The 27682-nt window shown below is 46.3% G+C and overlaps 2 protein-coding genes across 3 annotated transcripts in view; both read right to left on the bottom strand.

Moving 5' to 3' along the window:
- Positions 1-18833, bottom strand: part of PPCDC (phosphopantothenoylcysteine decarboxylase) — a 50236-nt gene extending 31403 nt beyond the window's left edge. The window contains exons 1-2 of the mRNA XM_043985698.1: positions 18734-18833; positions 9753-9960 (exon numbers count right to left, since the gene is read on the bottom strand). Coding sequence (XP_043841633.1) covers positions 9753-9932 — 180 coding nt within the window. The 5' untranslated portion in view covers positions 9933-9960; positions 18734-18833. The remainder of the gene's footprint in view (positions 1-9752; positions 9961-18733) is intronic.
- A 3548-nt stretch (positions 18834-22381) lies between these two features.
- Positions 22382-27682, bottom strand: part of SCAMP5 (secretory carrier membrane protein 5) — a 29437-nt gene continuing 24136 nt past the window's right edge. For both annotated transcript variants that reach the window (XM_043981607.1, XM_043981606.1), the window contains one exon: positions 22382-27021. In XM_043981607.1, the coding sequence (XP_043837542.1) occupies positions 26827-27021 (195 nt within the window). In that variant the 3' untranslated portion in view covers positions 22382-26826. The remainder of the gene's footprint in view (positions 27022-27682) is intronic.

Here is a 27682-nt window from a genome sequence, read left to right as displayed (position 1 = left end):
CAGATCTTAGAGAGACAGGGGAAAGGGGGAGGAAGGGAAGCCATTCCAGACTCGGAAAACAGTGTGAGCAAATGAATGGAGGCATAAGTGCAGGCATGGGCTCATTAGCCAGTGGGCAGTGCAGTTTGCTTGGGCCACTGAGCATATGAGAGGGTGTAGTGTTAGATAATGCTAGAAAGGTGGGCTGATTACTGAAGACCTTGGAATCTGGGCCTCATTCACTGAGTGACGGGGAGCCATTAGCCATTCAAGCCACTCACAAGAAGGCTAACCCTAAACAATTACCAGGCTCTTTTCCCACAAAAGGAACTGCACCAACCACAATCCTCCCACACTGCATGGTGGTCCTAGAGGTGTGCCTGCTTCAGCCACAACCAGAAGGGGGGGGGAAGAGCAGGAGGAAGAGGAGGAAGAAGGGGAGGAGGAAGAAGAGGAGGAGGAGGAAGGGGAGGAGAGGAAGAGGAGAGGAAAGAGGAGGAGGAGGAAGGGGAGGAGGAGGAAGAGGAAGAGGAGGAGGAAGAGGAGGAGGAGGAGGAAGGGGAGGAGGAAGAAGAGGAGGAGGAGGAAGGGGAGGAGGAAGGGGAGGAGGAAGAGGAGGAGGAGGAAGGGGAGGAGGAAGAGGAGGAGGAAGAGGAGGAGGAAGAGGAAGGGGAGGAGGAGGAGGAAGGGGAGGAGGAGGAAGGGGAGGAGGAAGGGGAGGAGGAAGAGGAGGAGGAAGGGGAGGAGGAAGAAGAGGAGGAGGAGGAAGGGGAGGAGGAGGAGGAGGAGGAAGGGGAGGAGGAAGAAGAGGAGGAGGAAGGGGAGGAGGAAGAGGAGGAGGAAGGGGAGGAGGAAGGGGAGGAGGAAGAGGAGGAGGAAGAGGAGGAGGAAGAGGAGGAGGAAGAGGAGGAGGAGGAGGAAGAGGGAGTGAGAAGAGGAGGAGGGAAAGAGGAGGAGGAGGTAAGGGGAGGAGGAAGATGGGGAGGGAGGAAGAGGAGGAGGAGGAAACGGAGGAGGCAGAGGAAGGAGGAGGAGGAAGGGGAGGCGGAAGAAGGAGTGAGGAGGAATGGGGCGAAGGAGGGAGGAGGAGGAAGAGGAGGAGGAGGAGGAAGAGGAGGAGGAGGAAGGGGAGAAGGAGGAGGAGGAGGAAGAGGAGGAGGAGGAGGATGGAAGAGGAGGAGGAGGCGGAACGGGGAGGAGGGAGGAGGCTAAGGGGGAGGAAGAGGAGGAGGAAGAGGAGGAGGAGGAAGAAGGGGAGGAGGAGGAAGAAGAGGAGGAGGACGAGGAGGAGGAGGAGGAAGGGGAGGAGGAAGAGGAGGAGGAAGAGGAGGAGGAGGAAGGGGAGGAGGAAGAGGAGGAGGAGGAAGGGGCGGAGGAAGGGGAGGAGGAAGAGGAGGAGGAAGAGGAGGAGGAAGAGGAGGAGGAGGAGGAGGGGAGGGGAAGAGGAGGAGGAGAAGAGAGGAGGAAGAGGAAGGGGAGGAGGAGGAGGAAGGGGAGGAGGAGGAGAGAGGAGGAGGGGAAGGGGAGGAGGAGGAGGAAGAGGAGGAGGAAGGGGAGGAGGAAGAAGAGGAGGAGGAGGAAGGGGAGGAGGAAGAGGAGGAGGAAGAGGAGGAAGAGGAAGGGGAGGAGGAAGGGGAGGAGGAAGAGGAGGAGGAGGAAGGGGAGGAGGAAGAAGGGGAGGAGGAGGAGGAGGAAGGGGAGGAGGAGGAGGAGGAGGAAGAGGAGGAGGAGGAAGAAGAGGAGGAGGAGGAGGAGGAGGAAGAGGAGGAGGAGGAAGAAGGGGAGGAGGAGGAAGAAGAGGAGGAGGAAGAGGAGGAGGAGGAGGAAGGGGAGGAGGAAGAGGAGGAGGAAGAGGAGGAGGAAGGGGAGGAGGAAGGGGAGGAGGAGGAAGAAGAGGAGGAGGAGGAGGAAGGGGAGGAGGAAGAGGAGGAGGAGGAAGGGGAGGAGGAAGGGGAGGAGGAAGAGGAGGAGGAAGAGGAGGAGGAAGGGGAGGAGGAAGGGGAGGAGGAGGAAGAAGAGGAGGAGGAGGAGGAAGGGGAGGAGGAAGAGGAGGAGGAAGAGGAGGAGGAAGGGGAGGAGGAAGGGGAGGAGGAGGAAGAAGAGGAGGAGGAGGAGGAAGGGGAGGAGGAAGAGGAGGAGGAAGAGGAGGAGGAAGGGGAGGAGGAGGAGGAGGAGGAAGAAGAGGAGGAGGAGGAGGAAGGGGAGGAGGAAGAGGAGGAGGAGGAAGGGGAGGAAGAAGGGGAGGAGGAGGAGGACATTTCCTCCTCCAGATACCCTTGGATCTCAGAGTGTTTAAGACAGAGGGCAATGGGGGTAGATGGACTTCCCCTCCTCACATCCCAGTAAATCCTGATGAGAACCTGGCAAAGCAGGGAAGGGAATAGGGCTGGGCTGATGTTTCCCGCTGACTCCCAGACTCAGTGTAGTAGCAGCCTGGTAGGCCTGGGTCCAGTTAGGGATGTTCTGGCCCTGAGGGGGACACTCTGACCATGGAGAAATACAGTTGACCAGCTTGCTGGAGTCAGTTAGAGATGACTCTTTCCTTAGAAAAGCAAGTAGTTAATTAACCAGACAGTGGTTAGTCAAACAGATAATAAAGCAGGACGTGTCCGGACACCCAGAAAGCTGGGTGCTTTGAATTACAGCATGAGCTTAGCTGGGAGCCAGTTGTGTTTGCTCTGTGATTAGGACCAGGAATGACAATAATCTCAAGTTAGAAATGTGGAATTTTTTATTATTTATGTATCCAAATAGCTAGAATCATCACTTTCCGAACTGTTGTAACTTTTCAGTCCAAAGTCTCGCCCCCCCACCCCCGCTCTCTATAAAATTGTCATCTCCTTTGTTTGGGGAGTTGAAGTTTAGACTTCTTCTCCCAGCCATACCTCTGTAGGCTGAATAATAAAACTTTTACTTAAATTTTTCATTGGATCATGTGTTCAAGTAATTCTTTGAAAGAGGAATATTTTCAAAACCAATTTAGCAGTAACACTCAGCTACAATATGAACTGCCTGAATGATTCCTGGGGTCTTCCTTTGTCTGAACTAAATCCTAGAACTACTATGCTGGAAAAAATTAAATACAGCCCTCACTCCATCCCACCCTGAGCAGCAACAACTGGGTTTAGTAGCATGTAAACAGCCACCACCACCCTCCACCCCCCTTACTTGTCAGCTCTCCCTCAGTTCATTGGCACAAACTAAATCCCTTGGTGGCTCTGGGGATGGCAGGGGGAACCCCTCACAGCTCCAAACCAAGCCTGGGAGACGTTATCTAGCATCATATCATCACAGACCTCCATCCCACACTTGGCCTACATTTTAGATCTGCTGACCAGTTTCCTTTCCCTGTCTTCCTTCTTGTCTGGGCAGCTCTAACTAGCTGCAATTAGGGCCAGGGGTAGGGAGAATAAAGAGAAAGTCCTTCCTGGCTGAACTGAGTCAAAAACAAAGTAAACCCTCATTCCCCCAGTTTGGAATTGGTGGGGCTTTGGCCAGGAGCTTTGTGCTGTCAATGAGGAGTCTGCTAAGCAAACAATGCTGTGGGCAGGCTTGGAGTGGCAATGTTTCACTTACTTTAAAAAAACACCAACCCATTTCTGAACACTTTAGAAGTGCTTATGTACTTACTTCCAATCCTATTCACAAAAGCGCATCCTTTACTTGTTAACATAATAGACTAACTTCTGCTACTAAATATACCTGGACAGAATCTTTCAACATAATCTCTGATTAATTCTAGAGGTTCAGCAAAATGTAGAAGAAAGAGCACTGGGCTTCAGAGTCAAGAGCCGAGCTGAACCTAGGGATAAGCAAGAGAAGTGAGGAGAGATAAGCTGCCTACAGTGCAACACAAAGGGACGGACCAGACCAGGGATGCTTGTTAACATGACTGTGTAAAGGCACATGTTCTCAATGACATGGAACACAAGTATCTAAGACAGCTAGTCTGAGCCTGGAGTCAGGAAGACCTGAGTTCAAATCTAATCTCAGGCACTTACTAGCTATGTGACTTTGGGCCAGTCACTTAACATCTTCTGTGAAATGGGGCTAATAATAGCACCTACCTCCCAGTGTTGTTGTGAGGATCAAATGAGATGTTAGTTTAAAAAAACAACAACACACTCAGCACAGTGGCTGACACATAGTAAGCACTTTATAAATTTTTATTCTCTTCCATTCCTTCCCCTGCTCTGATAAGTCAAGTTGCACATGTTTTAGTAAAAACTCAATGACTCAGGTGCATCAGCAATGACCCACTGGGGCACCATTTTCTAACCTTGTCTAAGACACAGAGTCTGGTCAGAACGAATTGCTAGTCCTAACTATGCTGCGTAGCTATATGACCTCCACAAGTTACTTTCCCCTGGGGCCTCAGTTTAGCTGATTTGTAAAATGAGGAGGCTGGGACTCAGATGATTTCTAAAGTGGCTTCCACAGCTAAAATCTTATGAATACGTTTCAGGGAAAAGTGAAAGGAAGGTTTGGGGCTGGTTGCTTCAGCCCATTGTGTTCACCCTTAGATCAACACTGCCACCTACTGAACACACACATTATGGTCAAGTCAGAAACATGGGGCAAAACAAGGACTTGGACTGAATCAGCAGTCTTCATCAATTCACTTATTCACCCATCCATCCAACAAATATTTATAGCCACCAACCAGAAGGAAGCTTTGTGCTATATGTTATGGGGAACAAAACAGAAGACGACAGTCACTACCTTCAGGAAGCTTACAATCTAGTTGGGGAAATATGTAACCTATAAGGTAGTATCTCAATGTCCTAAATGAGTTTGGAGCAGGGAAAGGGAGTGACATATGGTCTGATAGGATCAAGGAAGGCTCTATCAAGATGAGAGGATTTAGGGGGCAGCTAGGTGGCGCACCGGCCCTGGATTCAGGAGGACCTGAGTTCAAATCCGGCCTCAGACACTTGACACTTGCTAGCTGTGTGACCTTGGGCAAGTCACTTAACCCTCATTGCCCTGCAAAAAAAACAAACGGACGGAAGGAAGGAAGGAAGGAAGGAAGGAAGGAAGGAAGGAAGGAAGGAAGGAAGGAAGGAAGGAAGGAAGGAAGGAAGGAAGAGAGAAAGAAAGAAAGAGAGAGAGAGAGAAAGAAGGAAAGAAAGAAAGGAGGATTTAAACTAGACTTTGGATGGGAGTTAAGATTTGGTGGGAGAGAAGGCATGCTTCACTAGCAATTAAAGGGAATAAATAAAACTGTAGGTTTACAGGAGAATGCTAACATATCCCTAATCTAATCATAAATGGTTACAAGTGTTGCAGGGTTGGGGCAGCTAGGTGGTGAAGTGGATAAAACACCAGCCCTGGATTCAGGAGGACCTGAGTTCAAGGCCAGCTTCAGACACTTGACACTTACTAGCTGTGTGACCCTGGGCAAGCCACTTAACCCTCATTGCCCCACCAAAATAAATAAATAAAACAAAACAAACAAACAAAAGAAAACACCAATAAATAGAGAATGAACTTCCCTCCCCTCTTTTTAGAGGTAGAGAACTAAAGCTGTAGAAGAGCACTATGAGCCACAACTGATGCACTTACTGATTCTACTGAATTGCTTTTTTTTTTCTTTTTAAAATCTGTTACAAGGGATGGCTCACTGGGTGGTGGGAAGGGTATATTTGAGGGTGGGAGGCAATGATGTAATAACAAAAGATATGAGTACAAATAAGAGCTTTTAAAAGAAATATGGTAGGGCAACTAGGTGACACAGTGGATAGAGCACCAGCCCTGGAGTCAGGAGGACCTGAGTTCAAATTTGACCTCAGACACTTGACACTTACTAGCTGTGTGACCTTGGGCAAGTCACTTAACCCTCATTGTCCAACCCCCCCCCCCCAAAAGAAATATGGTACAAAGGTTGGAAGATGGGAATCAATCAACACAGCGTTTTATGGGGAAAATAAGTAGAGCAGCCTAGCTAAACCAGAATTTGTATAAGGGATCAGAAAGAGGTAGGGACCGACCAACCATCAAGGCCTCTCACCTGGACTCTGCAATACCTTTTTAATTGGTCTCTCTGCTTCCAGCCTCTCCCCTCTCTAACCCAGCCTCCTCCCAGCTTTCCTGACAATGTCCCTCCACTATCAAAAATCTTCAGGGATTCTTATTATTTATAGGATAAAATTCACACCCCTTGGCCAAGTGTTTAATGACCTTCACAATCTAGCCACAGGCAACTCTTCTAGGCTGAGTTCACTCCATTCCTGCTGAATGGTCCAACTGCCATTCTCTGAATGCAGCCTTTCATCTCCTGCCATGCCTAGAATGCAGCTGCAGTTCAGGCGCTCCCTCCAATGGGCAGCTTTTTCTGATGGTCCTAGTTGAGAATGCTCCCTCCCTCCCCATACTGTATGTTCATTTTTTTTTTTTTCATTTTTCTCCTTGCCCCCTCAAACACCCACCTGGGCTGCTGGAAGGGCTGCTAGAACAGTGATTTGCACACAATGGGCACTCAGTTACCAAATTTTCACTGAATTTAAGTGGAGTCATGTTCTGGAGAGCCCTAAACACCAAGCTAAGGAGTTCGGTCTTTATCCTGTTGTTTACGGCAATGACAAAAGCAATAATAATAACAATAAATGTAAAATGTTGGTTATTATTATCCTATAGACAGTAGGGAATCCCTGGGGACTTCTAAGCAGAACTTTGCATTAGAAAGATTAACCTGACCGCTATGTATAGGATGCATGGTATAGCAGAGAGCATGCTGGTGTAAAGGCTAAAATTTTAGCTATACTACTGTCTAAAATATCTAATGAGTGGTCACCAATAAATTATAAGCTTTAGCAAGAGTTAGACTTTTAAGTATTTATTAAGGAGAATAAGAATTTTGTAAAGAGAGAGAGAAAGGCCTAGATTCCTCTATTTATTAAAGGGAGAGAGCATTCCTAGCTCCACTCTCCGCCAGAGTCCACAGGAAAGAAAGAATCAGCCAGTGCACCAGCCTCCCCCTTCTTCTTCCCACAAGCAAACGTCACTTCCTGACGCCAAAGAAAAAACGCATGGTCTTGCCCTCAGAGACCTTCACCTCATGGCAGAGCATTTCTACAGTAAGTCTCCAGCAGGTGGCAGCATTCTAATCGTTACACTGGACATGGAGTAGGAGGTTCTAGATTCACATCCTGGCTCTGACATTTACTAGCTGTGTGACTATGGGTAAATCACTAATATTTCTGGAACTTCTTGTGATGGCTGAGATGTAAGACTAGAGACAGAAAAACAACCAGAAGGCTAAGCTATCAGCCAGAAGGAGATGAAGAAGGCCCCAAGCTGAAAGGCTACTTGTTGAATTGAGTTGTTCTCAATTTTTACTGAGACCTCCACAAGATGCTGCATCACTGTCTCTGGGGTTCAAGCCTTACCTCCTTCACAAACCACAGTGTACAAAGACAGCATCAGTAAAGCAGTGGTAAGGGAGAGCATAGAAGGAACATGGGTCTGGGATTCAGGGGAACTGGGTTCTAGGTCTGTAGCAAGATGACTTTGGGAGGAAGCCACCTTACTTCTCAAGTCTGGTTCATTGTCCATAAAATGGGGTTAATAATTCTTGCTCTGCCTGCCATCCTGGGGCACCCGGGGAACTAAGTGAGGAAACGTACATGAAAATTTTGCGACAATAAGAACTATACAAAAGGAAATTATCACTATTACTGATGATCTTCGTTGAGTAGAATATAAGCTCCCTGAAGCCAGGAACTGTTTTGGTTTTGTGTCTGTACTCCTGTAACCTGGTTATTTAAACGTTGAGTGCAAATCAGAATGCACACTCCTAGAGAACAGGGAGTCTTTTTTTTTTTTTTGTATTTCTTTGCATTTGTATTTTTTTGCATTTCTTTGTATTCCCAGCACTTAGCACTGTCTGGCACATAGTAGGGACTTAAGGAAACAGACAAAAACAAAACTTCAGATAAAGGAACTAACAAAAAATTATGCTTCCATCTCTATTTAGATACCATCAGTTCTCTCTGGAGATGGAGTGTATTTTTCATAAGTCCTTCAGAGTTGTCTTGGATCATTGCATTGCTGAAAGTAACCGAATCATTCACAGCAGATCATCTTACAGTATTGCTGTTACAGAGTAGGGACTTAAAAGATGCTTGTGTGATTGAAATGAATTTAATGGAAGGGTCTCTAGTATCTCCTCCAGTTCTAAAATGTCGTGATCCTGTGATACCTTGATTGCTCAGTGTCCCACATCAAAATTTCCCTTTTCTGAATGCCCATATCACTTATTACAGTAGCAAATGCTCCCCAATCACACCCTTCTGGAATACTAGGTCTTAATAAACCATTGTGAGATTTGCCAACGCCCAAAGGCACTGACCAGAGGAGACTGATCTAGATTGATTGAATTAAGTGAGCCTGAGAGTGACTAACTAACCCACTTAAAGTTAATTACATTGAAACCATACCTGGCCAGTCTTTAAGAGGGTATTGTTCTCAGAAGTTAAGGACTGAACTCAACAATGTGACCACCCTCAAGTCCAGTGAACCAATGGATTTGGGTGATGCTGAAGGATGGCCTCTCCGAGGGGAGAGAGGCAGGAAGTAGGAAGGGCTGCCGGCTCTCCGGCTCTTTCTCTTTCGTGGCTGGAACCTCGTGTTGGTGGCAGAAGGGAAGGAGAAGAAGGAGGCCGGGCTGAACTCTTGGGGTAGATGAGCTTTGCTATCTTTCTGAACTCCACATGTTCTCTCTTTACTCTTTAATAAATGCTTAATGCCAAACTTGGTGCTAAGGTTTCTAATTTATAAGTAAACACTAGCTAGTTTTCCCTAAACTAGGGAAAGGAAAAAGGTGACCATATACATTAGATGTTAAACGTCACACCATGCCTCTGCCACTTTCTCAGCCCACCTAATACCTTATGCCCAGGAATATCCAACCATCCATTTGGTCTTTGAAACCCAGGATACCCTACCCAAAGGCCTGCCTGCCTCCCTCATCCCATTGCTGAGTTCCTCCTCAGTCTATACTTTGTGAAGGAGGGCCCGAAGAGCCCTCATTACCTTCCCAGCCCTGTTCCTGACTTCCAAACCATGCCCCTAACCATGAGGTTACCCTTGTCTCCCTCCCTCCCTCCCTTCTGAGTTGACTTTGGTGTGTTGTCTTTCCCTATTAGAATCTAAGTTCCCCGAGGGCAGGGCTTGTCTTTCTTTTTTACTTGTTTTTGTATCCCCAGGTTTAGCTCAGTGCCTGGCACAAAGTAAGCAATTAATAAATGCTGGTTTAATGTCTAAAGCATCCTACAGTCAAGAAGCATTTATTAAGCCTTATTTTGTGATAAGAACCATGCTCAGAAGCAGGAGATACAAAGAAAGATATACACGAAACTATCCCTACCCTCAAGAAACTCATTATTTAATAGGGGAGATGACATACAAACAATTATGAAAACCAAAGGCTATGTTCTCTCCTCTTCCAGCCTCTGAATAAATATTTTTCAACTGATTGATGAAAGTAATCTTTTTTTTACTTTTTTTTTTTTGGTGGGGCAATGAGGGTTAAATGACTTGCCCAGGGTCACACAGCTAGCAATTGTTAAGTGTCTGAGGCCAGATTTGAACTCAGGTCCTCCTGAATCCAGGTCCAGTGCTTTATCCACTGTGCCACCTAGCTGCCCCTGATAAAAGTAATCCTAACCCCATTTAACCCTGGCACCTTAAACAGTTAGTAAGTGGCATGGGGAGAGACATGGGACTTTCTCTTCTTCATGAGCTCATTCAGGACTTTATTTGGTAACACTTACCCCTGGAATCTCTAAAAGGCCAGTGACCAGAAGAGGCAGCTTTAAGGCAGCCACACTCCCAGTGACTCCCACAAGAACGTGGATATTATTCTTCATTGATGATATAGCTGTTCCTGATGCAGGCATTGGCCCTAAACAGGCTGCAGTGGCATCAGGCCCTGGGGCTGCCCTAGACTCCATGAGGTACCGTGGCAGCAGTGTTCAGGACCTAAAACAGAGCAAAGAACATGTTCTCAGTTCTTATCCCTGACGAAGAGAGTTAGGGCCACCTAACTAGAGCTAAAAATTGGTATCGGGAATCTTAACTAAAAGCTTCACTGTTTATGTTTGTAAACAGCATGTTTAAAGAATAAAATACTACACAGAGAGCTATTCTGCCAAGATGGCAGAGGCAAAACCCACTACTTGGTGGGGAAGCAAGCTCAAGAGTTCTCTCCAAATTCCTCAAGGCCTCCAGGACACTCTTATTGCTAAGGGAATCATCTTGTTTTGTTTTCGACTCATGTCTGTCTGTCTGTATTATGTATGTGTACATATGTACATGTATGTATATATGCGTCCATGTCAGCCCCATGTCTCCAGAGGTCCTAGTTTTCCTCATCCTACCATTGCACCCTCTGGAACTCTTGTTCCATTATTAACAAATTGCCCTTCACATTAGGCTTGTGTTCTTCCCCTAGAAATTACTTTATATTTACCTACATACATGTTGTTTCTTCTCCCAAGTAAGGCAGAAATTCTTTCGCTATCCTCAATATCTAGGACAGCACACAACTAGTGCCTAATAAATGCTTATTGAACCAAACCGAGCTGAATCATTGTGGCTAGAAAAGATTTCTCAAAGACTATCATGTGAAAACCTGCAATTTTGGTAGAGAAGGACCAGGAAAAGCCAGCCACCTAATGGACAACTACTAAAATAGCACTACTAGGTCCATGAAAGTAATGGGAGAATATGTTGTTCCCTCACAGAGCACACTATATGGGAACAAGATTCATACACTAAGAAACCATCTGTGAACAAGATGATATGGCCCACAGTGCTAAGCATGGAGTGTAAGCTACATTTAGAGCTCAAGATTGGAAGAGTTGTCTAAGGTATCACCTCACACCTATCAGACTGACAAATAAAGCAAAAATGGAAAATATTGGATGTTGGAGGGGATGTGGGAAAGCTGGGATGCTAATCCACTGCTGATGGAGTTGTGAAAAGATCCAACCATTCTGGAGAGCAATTTGGAACTATGCCCAAAGGGCTATAGAACTGTGAATACCCTTTGATCCAGCAATACCACTGGATCCCAGAGACATCCCCCAAAAGAGAAAAAGACCTATTTGTACAAAAATATTTATAGCAGATTTTTGTGGTGGCTACAAATTGGAAATCAAAGGAATGTCCATCCATTGGGGAATGGCTAAACAAGCTATGGTGTATGTTGGTGATGGAATATTATTGTGGTATCAGAAATAACAAGCAGGACGACTTCAAAAAGACCTGGAAAGACTTGGGTGAACTGATGTCTAGTGAAGTGAACAGAACCAAGAGAACATTGTACACAGAGACAGAAATTTTGTTTGATGAAGAGCTGTGAACAACTTGACTATCCTCAACAATACAATGATCCAAGATAATCCCAAAGGACTATTGATGACACCATCCACCTCCAAAGAAAGAAGTGATATTGACTGAACACAGACTGAAGCAGGCTATTTTTCACTTTCATTTTTCTCTTTTAAATTTTCATATACAAAATGACTAATATGGTAATGTTTTACGTAATCACATGTGTATAACCCATATCTGATTGCTTGTCACCTCAGAGAGGGGATTGGGGAGGGAGGGAAGAAGGGATAAAAATTAGAACTCAAAGCTATAAATAAGAATGTTTATTTTTTTTTAAAAGATTGGAAGAGTTGTGAGCAAAAGGAGGTGTCTAGAAAAACTTAAGCACCTCAAAGGGTAGGGAATATTTCCTTTTTTGCCTTGATGATCCTCAGCGCCTTGCAAATGGTAAATTACTAATAAAATAAAGTACTTGTTGAATGAATGGAAACAACAACATAAAACTAAAAGGGCACTGCCACTAGGTTTGGGGCCTAACAGCATCTAAAGAACCTGCCATGAAAGAAACTGGATGCCCACTGGAGAACCCTGCTTCTCTCCTAACAGACCCTGGCTCCCCATGGCCATGTTTAAGGGAGGAAGAGAAATCCCTGACTGACACCTCCCTACTCCCAAACTTCTATTGAGGAGTGACTTGAGCAAAGGGTATTAGGTATACATAAGTTATTTTTTGGTTCTCTGGGCTTCTTCTATCTACTCTTCTGTATAAAGACCCCTGCCCAGAAGAGGCAGCCTGATCTAGGTTATCAGTGATGGCCTGGGGAGATGGGTAGGACTGCCCATTTGAAAAACTAACCACCAAATGAATGTACCAAAAGATTATCAAGTAATAAGAAATGGATGATGCCAGGGGACTCTATTAGGATAAATTAGGATATATTAAGGAGTCAAGGAACTATTAAAGTTTAGCTTGGCCAACGAGATATTAGGACAGATACACCTAAGAAGTGAGGGGAGAGAAATTCTATAGTGGGAAAGTTGGTTAGGCTTGGCTACTACCCTAAGCTAGGAGACAGAGATAACTCCAGAGGTCAGGGCCACCATTCCTAAACAATAATCCCCCCAGATTCTCAGGAATGATGAGCATCCAAGCTTTCCCCACCCCCACCCCCCAAAAGGAACTTTCCATTGTCAGGTGGTCCCCCCATCTATGGCCTATAAAAGCTCTTGCTTTTCTTCTGTTCTGGGAGGAAGATGTCAATCTTTAAACCATCTTCTCTCCTTGAGGCTACATCTTGACTTCCTTCTTGGTCACTTTCTCTAGCGCCCAATAAGGGACCATTTTAATTCTAAATGGACTGTGTGTGAGAGTGTAATTCTTAATTCTTTACAGAGGAATACCTAAGGACTCCCCCCCCATACACATACATACACATACCTCTTTCCCCTGTGACAGATGATATGAAGAATTCAAAGAAATAGCTGATGCAGGATGAAATACATAGTACTATAAGAACAATATACTTTATCCAATGATATAAGTGATATAAAATAAAAAGAGCATTAAACTGAAGGAACTCTGAGTAACTGAAAAAATCAATGATGATTCCTGAAAATAATGAACATATCTCCATCAGACTATTTACACCATCAGCAGATGGGCTGGGGTTTTTGTTTGTCTGTTTGAAGAGCTTTGGGGTTTGTTTGTTTTTTGTTAGGAGAGAGTTCTGTCCTGCTTGGGGCTGGAAGGGGTGATACGCAATTCAGTGGATTAGATTTGTGAAAGCCTGTGAGGCAGATAATGAAAGTAATATTTAAAGTACAAACAGGCCCAACTTGGAAGAGGCTTATCTTCTTCTGGGGAAGCAACCTGTACACAGATGAGAAAATACAAAGTGATTGGGGGAGGCTCAGCTAACAACTGTAGTCAAGTCTCAGAATCCAGAAATAGCTGTGATGATATAAAAACAAAAGGAAACAATCTATCTTATTTTTAAGCATAAGTAACCACTGCTGGGCTATAGGGAATCCTTCAACCAGCTGCGCTGGGAAAACCAGCCTGGCTTGCCAGCTGGTGGGGAGAGCCCCTCCAGGGCTTGTCCTCCAAAGAAGACACTCTCCCCCTTGGCAGTTCCCAAAGGAAGGAAGAGGTGGGTTCTATGCTGGAGGGGAGACAACCAAAGGCTGGACCCCAATCCTGGAGCCAGTATCTGCCAGGACCAACAAGAGTGAAGAGGAGCTCCCGGTTTCTGTTTGGGGATTGGGTTTCATCTTCACTCTCAAGAGTTTTCTCATCATGTTCTCATCATCACCTCTGGAGAGCAGGTGACCCTGGAGAAATCAGTTCAGCTTCAGGGCAGGAAGCCAGTCTTTTCTTTCTTTTGTCTACTCCCCAGAACTGGGCCCCTCCCTAACACAGTGAATGAGCAAAACTGTTCTGTCTCAGCCCCAGCTGGTAGTGCTCTGCCCTATTTGGAAAAAAAAATTATGGACTGATTTCTGTACTCCTTGTGTGCCCCTTCCCTTCCATCCTCTTACCCAGTAGAACACCTGCTCCTCGAGAGACAGCGGCTGCTTCCGTTTGCCTCTGTATCCCCAGGGCAGCTGGGACACAGCGAGAGAGCCAACTCTGAAGCCCCGAAGAGCAGCGTTCAAGGCCTATCCTACTCTGACACTGAGGGCTGTGTGACCCCAGCAAAGTCACTTACCCTCTCAGGACTCTCTCGAACCAGAGAGAGACAATCCTGCCCTGCACTGGTAGAGGCAGCTTCCTCACCCTGGACTCCTCTGTGTCAAGGAAATCACAGGTCCGGTCTCTATCTTTAGACCCAGGTTAAGCACATAGTAAGTGCTTAATAAACGCTTGTTCCACCCATTCATGAATCAATCCGTTTTTATTAAGTGCCAGGCACTGTTCTAGGCATAACAAAGACAAAAGCAAATAATCCCAGAGTTGGGTTCCCTCCCTTGTAGAAAACCTTCCTATTGCCCTGGAGCAAATCTGCAGAAATGGGAGTGAGGGATCGGAGGAGGTACAAATTAGATGGTTTAAACTAAGATACCCCAAGGGCAGCTAGGTGGCACAGTGGATAAAGCACCAACCTTGGATTCAGTAGGTCCTAAGTTCGAATCCAACCTCAGAGCTTGGACTCATGTATTGACACAGTGGGCTGGAGTGCCTAACCTCTATCTTCCCCCCAGGTCTGTTCACAAGGGCACCAAGTCACATAAGGTGAAAATTCTTGGCTCAAATTCAAACAGTTGGCTAACTGGGACGAAGTGTCTACTCCGTGTAAGATTCAAAACCAAAAATGAAATTGTTCCTACCTTCCATAAGCTTCCAATCTACCGCCTAATGAAACCTTGAAAGCCCCAGTGGTTTCCTAGCCTTGAAGCTGATGCCCCCTATAAGCTGACCCCACCTGTCAACATAGCATAGTTAACAGGGGGCCTCTTTTCTGTTGTAGTGGTTTTAAAGGTACCCGAACAAAAAACTGGCTTAAACTGCAGCAGGTAGGATTCAGACAAGGCATTAAGCTAGTCACAAGTGTCTTCTAAAGATTTTTATGGAAAGGGGAAAAGGCTAATTTTCAAGAAGGAGGGAAATTTTCCGTTTATTTGTTTAAAAGAGGTTTTATTGATACTTTCTGTTTTTGTATCACAATAACTTCTGGAAATACTCCCTTCACCTCCTAAGCTGAACCCTCCTTTGTGACAAAAGGAAAACAGTTAAGCACAAAACCTCAAGGGTATTTTAAGTAGAATCCAGCATGGAAGCTATGGGCAACAAAATACAGTATCAGCTCAGTCAAAAATCCAGTCAATAACCCTTAGTCACAGGTAATAAATTAATTAACATATGTAAAGTACTTTGCAGACCTTAAAGCATTATATAAATGTTAACTACCACTGCTACTAATAATAGTAATAAGAGAGCTGAAATTTTACGTACAAAGTGTATGATGGCTTTTAAAACATTTTGCAGTTACCTTAATTTGCCATAACCCTGTAGAGAACACAGGGTAGATATTGTTACCCTTACTTTAAAGATGAGAAGAGGGGCAGCTAGGTGGCGCAGTGGATAGAGCACTGGCCCTGGAGTCAGGAGAACCTGAGTTCAAATCCAGCCTCAGACACTTAACACTTACTAGCCGTGTGACCCTGGGCAAGTCACTTAACCCCAATTGCCTCACTAATTAAAAAAAAAAAAAAAGATGAGAAGAAAACCACAGGGGGGAACAAAGTGAGGGAGCCAGAATTTGGCTGTCTTGGGATTCCAGATCTACTGCCGTTTGTTGGTTTTTTGGGGGTTTTTTGGTGAGGCAATTGGTGTTAAGTGACTTGCCCAGGGTCACACAGCTAGTAAGTGTTAAGTGTCTGAGGCCAGGTTTGAACTCAGGTCTTCCTGACTCCAGGTCCAGTGCTCTAACCACTGCACCACCTAGCTGCTCCTTCTACTGCCTTTTTTAAGTGTAATAGCACAAAGAATAGTGAAAAAAGAATCAGGATGCCTGGTTTTGAATTCTGGCTCCAACATTTACTAAGTCAGACCCAGAGACTATTAAATCTGGCTAGGACCTTTGAGATGAGTCACCCTCTGTGAACCTGTTTCCTGATCCATAAAATGGGAGTGAGTATGCCTGCGCTGTGTACCTCACCAGAGACATTGTGTGGATCAAATGAAATAACACTATATATATAAATTTCCTGTTTTGTAAGCTATAAAGTGGTATATGAATATTAGGTATTACTGTTACTGTGCCAAAAGCTAGCATCTGCTGTGGAGTCTCTTCAAATACTTCCTGGCAGGGATAGAAGCTGGCCTCAGAGAAAGGGATCAGCCTGAGTGCCTGGCTGGAGTAGGGAGTGAGGGGGAAAAGAAGGGCAGTTTTTGACTGACTAAATGACCTCTGGAGGTTCCTAGCAAGCTATGAACAACAAAAGGTTAAAAAAGATGAAGATGAAGATGGACGATGCCCCCAGTGGACAACCAGAGACAAATGGTGTAATTGGCATTTAGATGAGCTTTCTTTTGGCAAGGTAATGACCCAGAAACTCCAAAGGTGCAGTATCCTTCCTGTAGGTCAACACCCTATCTTACAGAAGCCCATTGAACACTCCAATACACACACACACACACACACACACACACACATATATATTTTTTGGTGAGGCAATTGGGGTTAAGTGACTTGCCCAGGGTCACACAGCTAGTAAGTGTCAAGCATCTGAGGCCAGGTTTGAACTCAGGTCTTCCTGACTCCAGGGCTGGTGCTCTATCCACTGCAGCGCCTAGCTGCCCCCCAGCTGCCCCCCAATATGTTTTTGTATCAAAACTACTTCCTAAGTAAGTCACCCTACAAAAGAAGGGGAACTTCTCTCACAGCAGGAAATCCTAGACCACTTCATTCATCAATAAAAGGTAAGGCAAAGCAAATGATTTATTTCCTATAGTTATTCTAACCCTTTATTCCATTAAGTAATAATGGTCCACCTCCCAGACTAGAGAGAGTCTGAATCTTACTCTGCTGAACAGTACAATACATTATAATGTGTGTGTAAACATTACATTTATAAATGCACCTAATTCAAGAACATACTTTTTATAATTCTGCTCTCTGTAGCACAAGAGTGTTTATATAGTGATGTATCAAGGCTTTAATACTTACAATCTGAGTGACCTTGCTTAAGCAAGGCATTTAACCTCTCGTGTTCTTCGTCTATATCAAATGAGAAGGTTAAACCGAATGACTTTTTTTTTTTTAGTGAGGCAATTGGGGTTAAGTGACTTGCCCAGGGTCACACAGCTAGTAAGTGTCAAGTGTCTAAGGCCGGATTTGAACTCAGGTCCTCCTGACTCCAGGGCCGGTGCTCTATCCACTGCGCCACCTAGCTGCCCCCTCCGAATGACTTTTAAGGTCTCAGTTTCTCAGTCCAGGTCTGCTATACTAAGCAGCAGATATGCCACTGAAGGCTCCAGGTTTCTGGTGCCAATAACAGTATGCTTATTCATTTCCAGGATTTGCATAAGATACACAACTGCCTTGCCCCAGCTGACTAACAGGGCAGTGCACAAGTTTTTGCTACTCAGCCTAGTCTAGTGGAAAGGATACCTGACTTGGAATTAGAGGTCCCGAGTGTGAATCTCAGCTCTTAGACACAGAATCGGTGATTTGACTTCCAGTGACTCACAATAACTGACATTTACATAGGCATAAAAGCTCTTTATAAGGAAACAGATTGAGGGTAGAGACCATTTCCTTTCTGGTTTTGTATTCCCTAGTTCCTAAGTAGTGCCTGGCATACAGTAGGGATTTAATAAATACTAAACTCAGTTATTTCACATGAACATCACATCTGAGGTGGATACTCAGGTTATTATGAGGACACTGAGATTCAGGTAAGTTAAAGTGATTTATTTGCCTGTGGTCCCACAGATAGTAATTCTAGTTGGGTTTAAATCCAGGCCTCCTAATTCCAAACCTAGGGCTTTTCCCACTTTTCCAGTTACACTCTCAGATTCACAGAACACTCTTAATTTCCTCAAAAGTCCTTTCCCACATATATTCCCCAACCCTCTATTCCAACCTGAAGTACACTTCCTCCCAGGGCGGGGTAGAAGCTTGTCAAAGGAGTGAGGGAATTATTCGGTTAAAAACCTCTATTTACCGGGCAGCTCATCCCACCTCGGACCCTTATTAGCAGTGTGACCCTGGGCAAGTATGCCTCAGTGTCCTCATCTGCAAAATGGGCATAATAATATCAACAGCATGGACCTCGAAGGGTTGTCGTGAGGATCCACTGACCGAATCCTGTTCTGCCATTGGAGATGATGGTTAATAATAACAACTAGCATTTTTACGGCTCAAATGAGAGGCGCGCCCCGCACCAGGCACGTGAACCTTAAAGCATTAGATTATCTAGCCCCATGGAGGTGGGTAGAGTGCTTGGCACGTAGATCATTCTATAGATGATGTATAATTAATGAATGATATTAATATCTGTCTACCATCCTATGGTTTCAATGGGATAATAGTTAATAGCATTTATATATTATGGATGATCATATATGATATTATTTATATTCTACATAAACTAAGGCCCAGTGCTGCTGCTCAAGGTCACAGAGCGACCTTGGGTGCAACCTTTCACCCTTTCCTTCGCCGAGGGGGAAATAAAGACACCCCCCCCTCACCAGCCCCTCCCACTGAGGGCTTCCGCTCCACGGGTGACTCATTTCCTCTGTCTAGGCCTCAGTTTCCTCATCTGTAACGTGACTCTCTGACCTTAAAGGCCCCTTCCGGCTCAAACATATGAGATCCTACGAGCCCCCAGTCCAGCCCACCTTCATTCCCCAGTCCCGTTTCCCGCCCCACCCCACCCCCGCCCTCGGGGACGAACTCGCTTGCCGCCTCACCCCCAAGCCAGGTACGACTCCCACCGGCCTGCCAAATCTCGCGACACTTCAGTTCCCAAGCCTGTACCCCCTCCAAGACTGCCAACGTCGCGAGAGATTGCGTGCGGCGGGGGGGCGCGCAGCCTATTGGGAGTTGTAGTTTATCGCCAAATAGGCCGTTGGCTCCGGGAGACGGCGTTAGTGGTTGGATAATCGCCGGTGTGGAAAGATCTACTGCGCAGGCTCAGGCTTGAAGAGTCAGTCCCTGGGGAGAAATCCACACCCACCTTGACTTCACGCCCCGCTCCCTCCTCCCACCCTTATGAAGTGCCTTCAATCAGCTGACACGAGGGAAGTGCAGATAACGGAGTGGTTTGCAGGCGGTCCTTGATGGGGTTTACATTTTTTATAAAAGAGAAAGTCATCTCCTGCGCGGTGCCATCCGTGACCGCTCCGTCTTTTTCAGATGACTCTGCATCCACTCTGGGCAAATCTTGCGTGCACCTAGTGATTCACGTGTTGTCTCCCCCCCCCCCGCCCCCTCCCCGTTAGACTGTAAGCCCCTTGAGGGCAGGGACTGTGTTTACCTTTTTTTGTATCCCCACCGTTTAGCATAGCCCTTGGCACACAGTAGGCGCTTAATAAATGTTTTATCCATTGATTGGGACACTCATACTGCATGATTTTTGCTACCAAGACGTGGTTCCCTACCCAGGTATCCCCAAGACCATCCACCCTCTTCAGGAAGTTCTCCCTAATGACCCTCTTTCAATTAATATATCCTTGTACTTCTGCAATTATACTTAAATACACTTGCATGTGTATATGAAGTACTTAGTACCTTCAGTGCTAATTAAATGCCCTAAGGTAGGCTGAGGACTTGGATCCCTTGCCTTCTAGACATTCCTGAGGCTACACGTTGTAGTTCTAAAACCTGTTAGGTGCCAAACTCTGGGCTGAATCCTAAATACTGGAGGAGCTCAGAGAAGGGAGAGCTAAGTGAGAGACTTACTGAGTCAAGAAACATATATGCATCTCTGTCTCTAGATAGATAAAGATAGAGATCTAGACTTCTAGACATACATACATATGTGTATATATATATGTGTGTATGTATATATGTATTTATGTGTGTTGTGTTTTCTTTTTTCTCACCTTTACACCATGATTTGCTATCTCCCTATTCAGTGTGTGAGCTCCTTGAGCTCAGGAATGTTTCTGTTCTTTATTGTGCCCCCCTGAGTTGCTAAGATAAGGTTCTGCCCCCAGCAAATTTTCACCCACATGTTAGGGTTTTTTGGTGAATGGAATGTACTTTCCAAACCCTTGGCCCCACCACTTCCCACCCCACCACACCCCAAAACATTTAGATCTTTGAGACCTTTGGGGCACCAGAAATGTCCTCTAGCAAAAGACACCAAACCAACAAGGAGTCCTGAATGCTCCAGACAGGTCTTACTGGTAGGGAATACCTGTGGGTTGGTCAATGTGCTGCATGCCAGAGTTTGCAGGTCAGGTTTACTCTGCAATGAAAGGACACGGGGCACTGGGTTCTGCTGGTAGTGTCTTTAAAACCCCTGCTTAAGGGGCAGCTAGGTGGCGCAGTGGATAGAGCACCGGTCCTGGAGTCAGGGGGACCTGAGTTCAAATCTAGCCTCAGACACTTAACACTTAGTAGCTGTGTGACCCTGGGCAAGTCACTTAACCCCAATTGCCTCACCAAAAAACAAACAAACCAACCCTGCTTAATCCACTCATCCCCACTAGCTGTCACCTAATATCTAACATCCATCCTCAGCTGAACTACTTGAGGTCATCTAAACACATGGCTTCTACTCCCTCTTCCCTCATTCTCTTCCAAAGCCTCCATCTGCCTTCCATCCTCAATACTCAAATGAAACTGCCTTCTCCAGAGTTACCAGTGATGTCTTCACTGACAAATCTAATGATCCTTTCTCAATCTTCAGCCTTCTCTGCAGCCTTTAATATTGATCATCTCCTCTCAGATACTCTCTCGTCTCTTGGTTTCCATGACACTACTCTCTGACCGCTTCTCAGTTTCCTTATTCAATTCTTTACTCAGGTCATGCCCACTCACCCTAGTGTCCTTGCCAAGGCTGTCCTGAATCCTCTTTTCTTTTCCCTCTATACTATTTCACTTGGTGCTCCTTTCAGCTTCCATATATGCAGCTAATTCCCAGATCTATGTATCTAGCGCTAGTCCCACACCATCACCTGCCTTTTGGCCGCATAGCCCATAGGCATTCCAAACTCAGCATGCCCAAGTCAGAACTCATTAGCTTTCTTCCCATACCCTCTCATCTTCTGAACTTCTTTTTAATGTCAAAGGCACCACCAGGCTTGAAACTTTGACATCATACTTGAATCCTCAGTCTCAATCACCCCACTTACAATCTGTTGTCAAATCTTGTTTCTACTTTCTTTTCTTTTTTTTTTTTTTTTGTGGGGCAATGAGGGTTAAGTGACTTGCCCAGGGTCACACAGCTAGTAAGTGTCAAGTGTCTGAGGTCCTCCTGAATCCAGGGCTGATGCTTTATCCATTGCACCACCTAGCTGCCCCCTTGTTTCTACTTTCACAACATTTCTCATGTATGTGCCCTTCTCTTCACACCCATAGCCCCAATCCTAGTTCAGGCCCTTGTCTCCTCTCATCTGGATTTTTCCAATGGTCCTCTGGATCATCTCCCAGCCTCAAGTTTCTCCCTAGTCCAGTTCATCCTCCACTCAGCTGGCAAAGTGATTTTCCAAAAGCTTAGTTTTAACCATAGCATCCCCCCCCCACCCACACACACTCAATAAACTCCAGTGACTCCCTATTACCACCAACATCAAATAGGAAATCCTAAACCTGACCCCTTCCTACCTTTCCAGTCTTTTTCACACTTTACTCCTTCTATGAATTCTACTTGATAATCCTCACACATGACTCTCCATCTCCCAGCTCCATGCTTTCACCCTGGCTCTTTCCCAGGCATGGAATGCTCAGTCTCCTTGCCTCTGACTGCTAGCTTTCCTGGCTTCTTTCAAGACATCTCAACTCCCACCTTCCGCATCTACCCCATCCCTTTCAATTAATGCCTGTCTTTGACATTCCCTTCCATCTTATATATATATATATAATATTCTAATTGTAGAGACAGCATACAAACTATGTACATACAAGATAGATGTACATAGCAGTTTGTATGCCATCTCCACAATTTGAACATAAGCTCCTTAAAGGGAAGGACAATGTGTTTTGTTTTTATTATTATGATTTTTTTTTTTGCAGGGCAATGAGGGTTAAGTGACTTGCCCAGGGTCACACAGCTAGTAAATGTCACGTGTCTGAGGCTAGATTTGAACTCAGGTCCTCCTGAATCCAGGGTCGCTGCTTTATCCACTGCGCCACCTAGCTGCCCGAAGGACAATGATTTTGACTTTTTTGTATCTCTAGCTTTTGGCACAGTGCCTGGCACATATTACTCGCTTAATCAATTGTTTGTTGGCCGTCTAGGACTGAAGGTGAACTGGATTTGTCACCGGCTCAAGGTGCATAAACAGGATCCAGGGGGAAAAAAAAGCAAGTATGATGATGATAATGAGCCAGTGATGGGCCGGATACTATGAGCTCCACCTAAGGACAAAGGGCACAGTGCACTTCTGAGGTGCCAGATGATTCTTGTTTATTGTTAATAAGTCTACAGAGTCGACACTCAGTTACCAGGGACAAATACAGAATGGCTCAAAGTGGGAACTGGCACAGGGAATGTGGCCACCCCCCCAGTGAGTAACATAAAAATACCTTCTGTCCAATGGAGGGTGTCAGGACAAAAAGAAAATTCGGTTATTCTCCTGATGGCCAGGAGCACTGACAAGGGACCAGAGAACACTCCCTCCCCTCCTCCCCCCACCCCCCACTGACCCCTGCTCTAGGCCTGCACTGGTGTCTTCTCCAGGCTCCTTTCCATTTGCCTGAGCCAAATAATAAGCACCTACCTCTTACTTCGATTAGTTCAGAGTGTAGGAAGTAAAGGACCACCTGCCTCTCAGAGAAGCCATTAAGAAGGGAGAGAATTCAAGCCCTCCCAACCCTTCTCTGGGATAGGGCAGAGAAATGCATAGATACCCAGAACCAGAGGTCCCACTCCCAGGAAGGGTAAACTAGGGTAGCACCCAATGGACTGGGCCCTGGACACACTGGACTGGGGCTCTAGCTAAAGACTCTGTAGCCCGCCTGTTTGTTAGTCTAAAAATCACTGCTTGGCCTGTGGTCTCCAGCAGGTCTGAGCAGAGAGGACTCTGGGAAGAGATGCAAAGTGAATATGGCAAACAGAATCTTAGGTAAAAGTCCCAGTGAAATCGCAAACCCCCCCAGGAAGCAGGCTTGAGGGAAAATGACCTCATGCTGCATTGTGGAGATCTTCTGAGGTGATCACACAGAAAGCAAGTCACAAGTTTTCTAAAAAGAACCAACAGCACCAGGAATCTGGGGCTGGGGACACAGGAGAAGAAGCAAAGGACAACTTACCCTGTTTACCCTATAGTCCCTTTCTGCTATGGGGCAGAGGAATGAGAATTTGTCTGGTCTCACGGGAAGAGAAACCAAGATCCAGAGAAGCAAGCACAAGACTAAAGCCCAGAAATGCTGGGCTTGGGTCCTGATCTGGCTACTCACTAGCTATGTGACCTTGAGTGAATGACTTCCTCTCTCTGAGCCTCAGTTTCCCCACCTATGAAATGCAATGGGTTGGATTAGCTGATCTCTAAGCCCCCTTTCAGTTTTAACATTCGAGGAGTCCGTGACTCTCCAACCCAGTCCCCTTGGTTTTCTAAATTACTATCTTATTGTCCTATGGAAAGAAGCAATAACAGGAAGGGGGAATTAGATATCTACAGACCCAGACTTGAGAACCAGTGTCAACAAAGTCTTCCCATGCAGCTTGTTCTTACAAGAGATCACTGGCTCCCTAAGTGTAGGGAAGCCAAAGGGGACTCCAAAAGGTTCTTGAATTTGCCTGTGTTGATCCATGGCAAGACAGGAGCCCAGAGCCCCAGAGGCTTGATAAATCGGACAGTAGTGACAAGAGAGTCACTGCCAGAAAGGGCTCTCAGATGTCAAGAGATCCCATAAACAGCTAGACAAAAGACCCAGAGTATCTGGGAGGTTATCAACCCGGGCTACGTGAGGCCCCATGATGGCGGATGGCTAGTCTGCCCAAAGCCTCTATCTGGTCTCTATTGACAGACAAGCAGCAGAAGAGGGGATCAAACACCAGAAGCATCAGACTGAGCGGGTTGGTACAAATGGTGATATCACCACTGGATGAAGTATTTCCTTTTAATATCATATACAGAATTGAATTCAGAATGGTGTGGGTTTTTTCCTGTGCCCTTCCCAAAGAAGACGGATACTCACAATACAGAATTCAGTGTATAAAGCAAGTGAAGAGACATCAAGGATGGGGCAGTGGGTGGAGAACTATTGCTGCCTGACCCTAAAGGAAATGGTCCATAGCCTGCAAACTTCTTTTTTGCCAAACACAAGGACCAAATTCTGGCCTTTGTGCTGAGCAAGGGGCCAAACATCAAAGCTGAGGTGGAGATGGTAAGGAACTTCTGTGTGATGGGGGGGGGGGAAGGGTTGTTAGCCCCATACAATTCTCTCCAAGTGATGGTTGAGATGAGGATGACCCCAAAGACAGTGAGGCTTAGAACGGGCCTCACCTGCAGACACTCAGGTCCTCAGCTGGTAAGATGTACAGTGGCCAAAGTTTCCTTGATTTTGAAGGACCCAAAGTCTAGAGAACTCTCCTGCTGGAAATCCTTTTTTTTCCGTAGTGCTTACATCTGAGGTTGGTCACATGTGTCTTTTACATATTTGTTTGGTTGAGTCCACAGTCAATGTTCTGAATCCTGTCTCTGTCATCAGGCTAAGAACTCCCCAAAAAAACAGAGATCTCAGCAGACAAGTTGAAAACAGAGCTTATTTCTTCCCCGTCAGACTTGAAGCAGGGAGTGGTTGAGGGTAGAAATTGTGTCTCCCCAATTAGACCAGCGCTTCCCCACACTGGTACCATCTCTCTCCATCAGACTGACTGTGACTGTGTCTGGGGACACAGTGGGTGAGAGTCCCCAAAGGAGATCTCTGGCCACACAGAACGCATGAAAGAAGTCCAACCTAGCATGATTGGAAGCTTTCTGATGAACCAAACAACCCAATGCTTTCTGCCTCACTTCCATTTGGGGTCAAGGGTTGAGGACACCCAAAGAGCAGAGACCTTCTTTCCTATTGCAGGGCAGACATTCAAGGCCAAGGGCAAAGCCCCATCACTTTGTCCTTGGCCCACAGACTCCTCAATGGAGCTGTCAGGACACACAGCTACCAAGTCAGAACAGATCGTCTCTTTTTCATGTCCCCAGCAACTGCTAGATGCCTATAACTGTTTGGCCTGCCTGGAGAAGGGCCCCCGATCATTCCAGGTATATGAGGGTGGACAACAGCACTCTCACCTCAAGCTGCACTTTGACCTGTTAGTCCCGGATGATGATTGTATCAACTGCCAAGGAATGATTGAATGTTGGCCCTTTAAAGGAAGTTGTTTTGCCCCTTTGTAACCTGCAAATGCCACTGAGCATCAAGAAGGAACAGGAAGGGTTGAGCAACCATGGGTAGGTAGAGATAAGGAAGCCTTTGGCACGGATAGGATCTCAGAAGGCTAAAGAGCAGCCTCATTAAAGGTATCAAGTCTCAGAGTCACTGGTGGGGGCAGGGAGGTTAAGTTGTGGGGAGGAGAAGGAAGAGGGCCAAGAAAGAGAGGAGGGAGAGAGTCGGAGGGACAGGGAAAGCCACTGCTCTGTTCTGATGGAGGTCTGAAAAACTGGGCCGGTGTAAGTCCAGCCTCTTCCCTCTGTCATCACAGGCTGAGATCTCAACATCATGGGGACTTTTCTAGATTTGGCATGTACCGCTAGTCAGGTGACCCCCAAGACTACCAATTCTCCCTCCTTCCAGCAGCTGGCATGACACAAAGCCATTAAGGAGTCCCAAAGATCCACTTTCTGACCATGGCCCCCCCCCCACCATTCATGCCCACACCTGGCCAGCAGAGCCCTGGTTGGGATGGGGGCATCTCAGCTCCCTCTAGCTTGAGAGCACCAGGCAAGAGACCAGTGAAAAGGGAGAGATATCACTCATTTCAGCCCTGGATAAAGGCAGTGAACCATCTGACTTAGGAAATTTCCTACTACTCAGACTCAAGCTGCAAAACACTAGGGTTCCAGGAAGATTAAGGGAAAAATACACATTGGGCACTGGGAAGGAGGAAATGGGGTGAGCCCAAGGGAGAGGAAGAAGCAACAAAATATAAAATCAGAGAGAGGAAGAGAGAGAGGCTAAGTTGAAGGAAAAGGGGGGAGGGCATGGGTGGGTGGGATAGTTAACTCAGCCCTGCAGAGCAGCAATCATACACTAATACTGTCGTTTTCTAACACACTGAGGAAACCATCCCTAGCTCGCAACACCATGGCAGTGAGGGAGAGCTAGGGGGTGGTAAAGAGGAGATGTCTCAAAAGTCTGAACCTCCTTCCCTACCCACACCCCCAATTGACAGCTCCAAGAGAAAGAGAGCAGGCTACGCAGGAAGCCATTGGGAACGAAATCCCGAGCTGGCCTAGAATGGGCAGCCCTTGTCTAGCTCCAGCATCAGGCAGGGAGGATGCCCTTAGCTGTAACATCTAGTCGGAGATGAGGTTGGGGCTGGGGGTGGGGGCGGGGAACCATAATGCCGTGGCCCTGGGAACTGGCTTGGTTCTAAAACATACTTAGCACCACGACCATGGGCGTCTCCACTGTACACTAGATCACGATGAAACACAGACACACAGGTACCATGCGCCACCTGGACCCACAGCTTCTGCAGATGCCACAAAGGGAAACCGGAATTGGGACGGTGGGAGGGGAAATAGACACATATGTATTCTGTTCCTTTTTACCAAGTAGAAAGGTAGGGAAAGAAAGGAAAGGAAAGGGCAACCCCAACTCGATCACCAAGGTGGACACAGGCAGCTTTAGACCAGCTCCTCCCCCCTTCCCTGCCCTGCCAGTCTCCTGCTCACATCTCATTGGAATAAGTGTAATTGGGGGTGGCAGAGTATGGGTTCTGATGTTGGCTCACAGCTCCCTGGGCAGCCCCCATGGCGGCATTCTGGGCTGCCTGCTGAACATGTGGGTTCTTCCAAGCCCCGGTAGTCCACTCCTCTTGGGCTTTACTTATACTCCCACCACTGCCCCGGTAGAATTTATGAACCTGTAGTCAGAAAACAAAGATGAGGAGGATGGGATGGAGGGGAAAGAGATGGAGGGAAAAAGGTTAAGTAAAAAGAAAACCCAAAACTTTCCTGCTCAAGAGGTCTAGGCCCTTTTAGATGGGCATCCTTTCCTCTAACAGGCCAGTGTTTATCTTTTGTCCAGTTGAGGGAAAAGAGGTACCAAGAAAGCCAATGGCTTGATTAGAATGGGAAGCCAAAAGTCCTAGCTCCCAAGCCATGTTCTGTCTACTACAGGATTAGAGAGGATGGCACAGTGGGAAGGGTGCAGGCTTTGAATCCTGACTCTGCCCCAATGATACTATGCCTGTGTGAACTTAAATCACCTCCCTCTGGCTTCTGTTTCCTCTCTACAAAATGAGAATGCCAACTTAATGAAGTCTAAGGTTTATCAGAAATGAGTATTAATAACTGATCTCTTGGGGAGATTCAGAGCTTCCCCCCACCTTCCAAAACCCTGAGTTTTGGAGGTCTCATTTCTCCTTATAAAAAGATTGCATTGAGGGGGCGGCTAGGTGGCACAGTGGATAAAGCACCGGCTCTGGATTCAGGAGTTCCTGAGTTCAAATCCCATCTCAGACACTTGACACTTACTAGCTGTGTGACCTTGGGAAAGTCACTTAACCCCCATTGCCCCACCAA

The sequence above is a fragment of the Dromiciops gliroides genome, chromosome 2 (genome assembly GCF_019393635.1).
Source record: "Dromiciops gliroides isolate mDroGli1 chromosome 2, mDroGli1.pri, whole genome shotgun sequence".
Classification (NCBI taxonomy): Eukaryota; Metazoa; Chordata; class Mammalia; order Microbiotheria; family Microbiotheriidae; genus Dromiciops; species Dromiciops gliroides.
The sequence above is the reverse complement of the archived record's forward strand: the minus strand, read 5'-3'. Positions and strand labels throughout refer to the sequence as shown.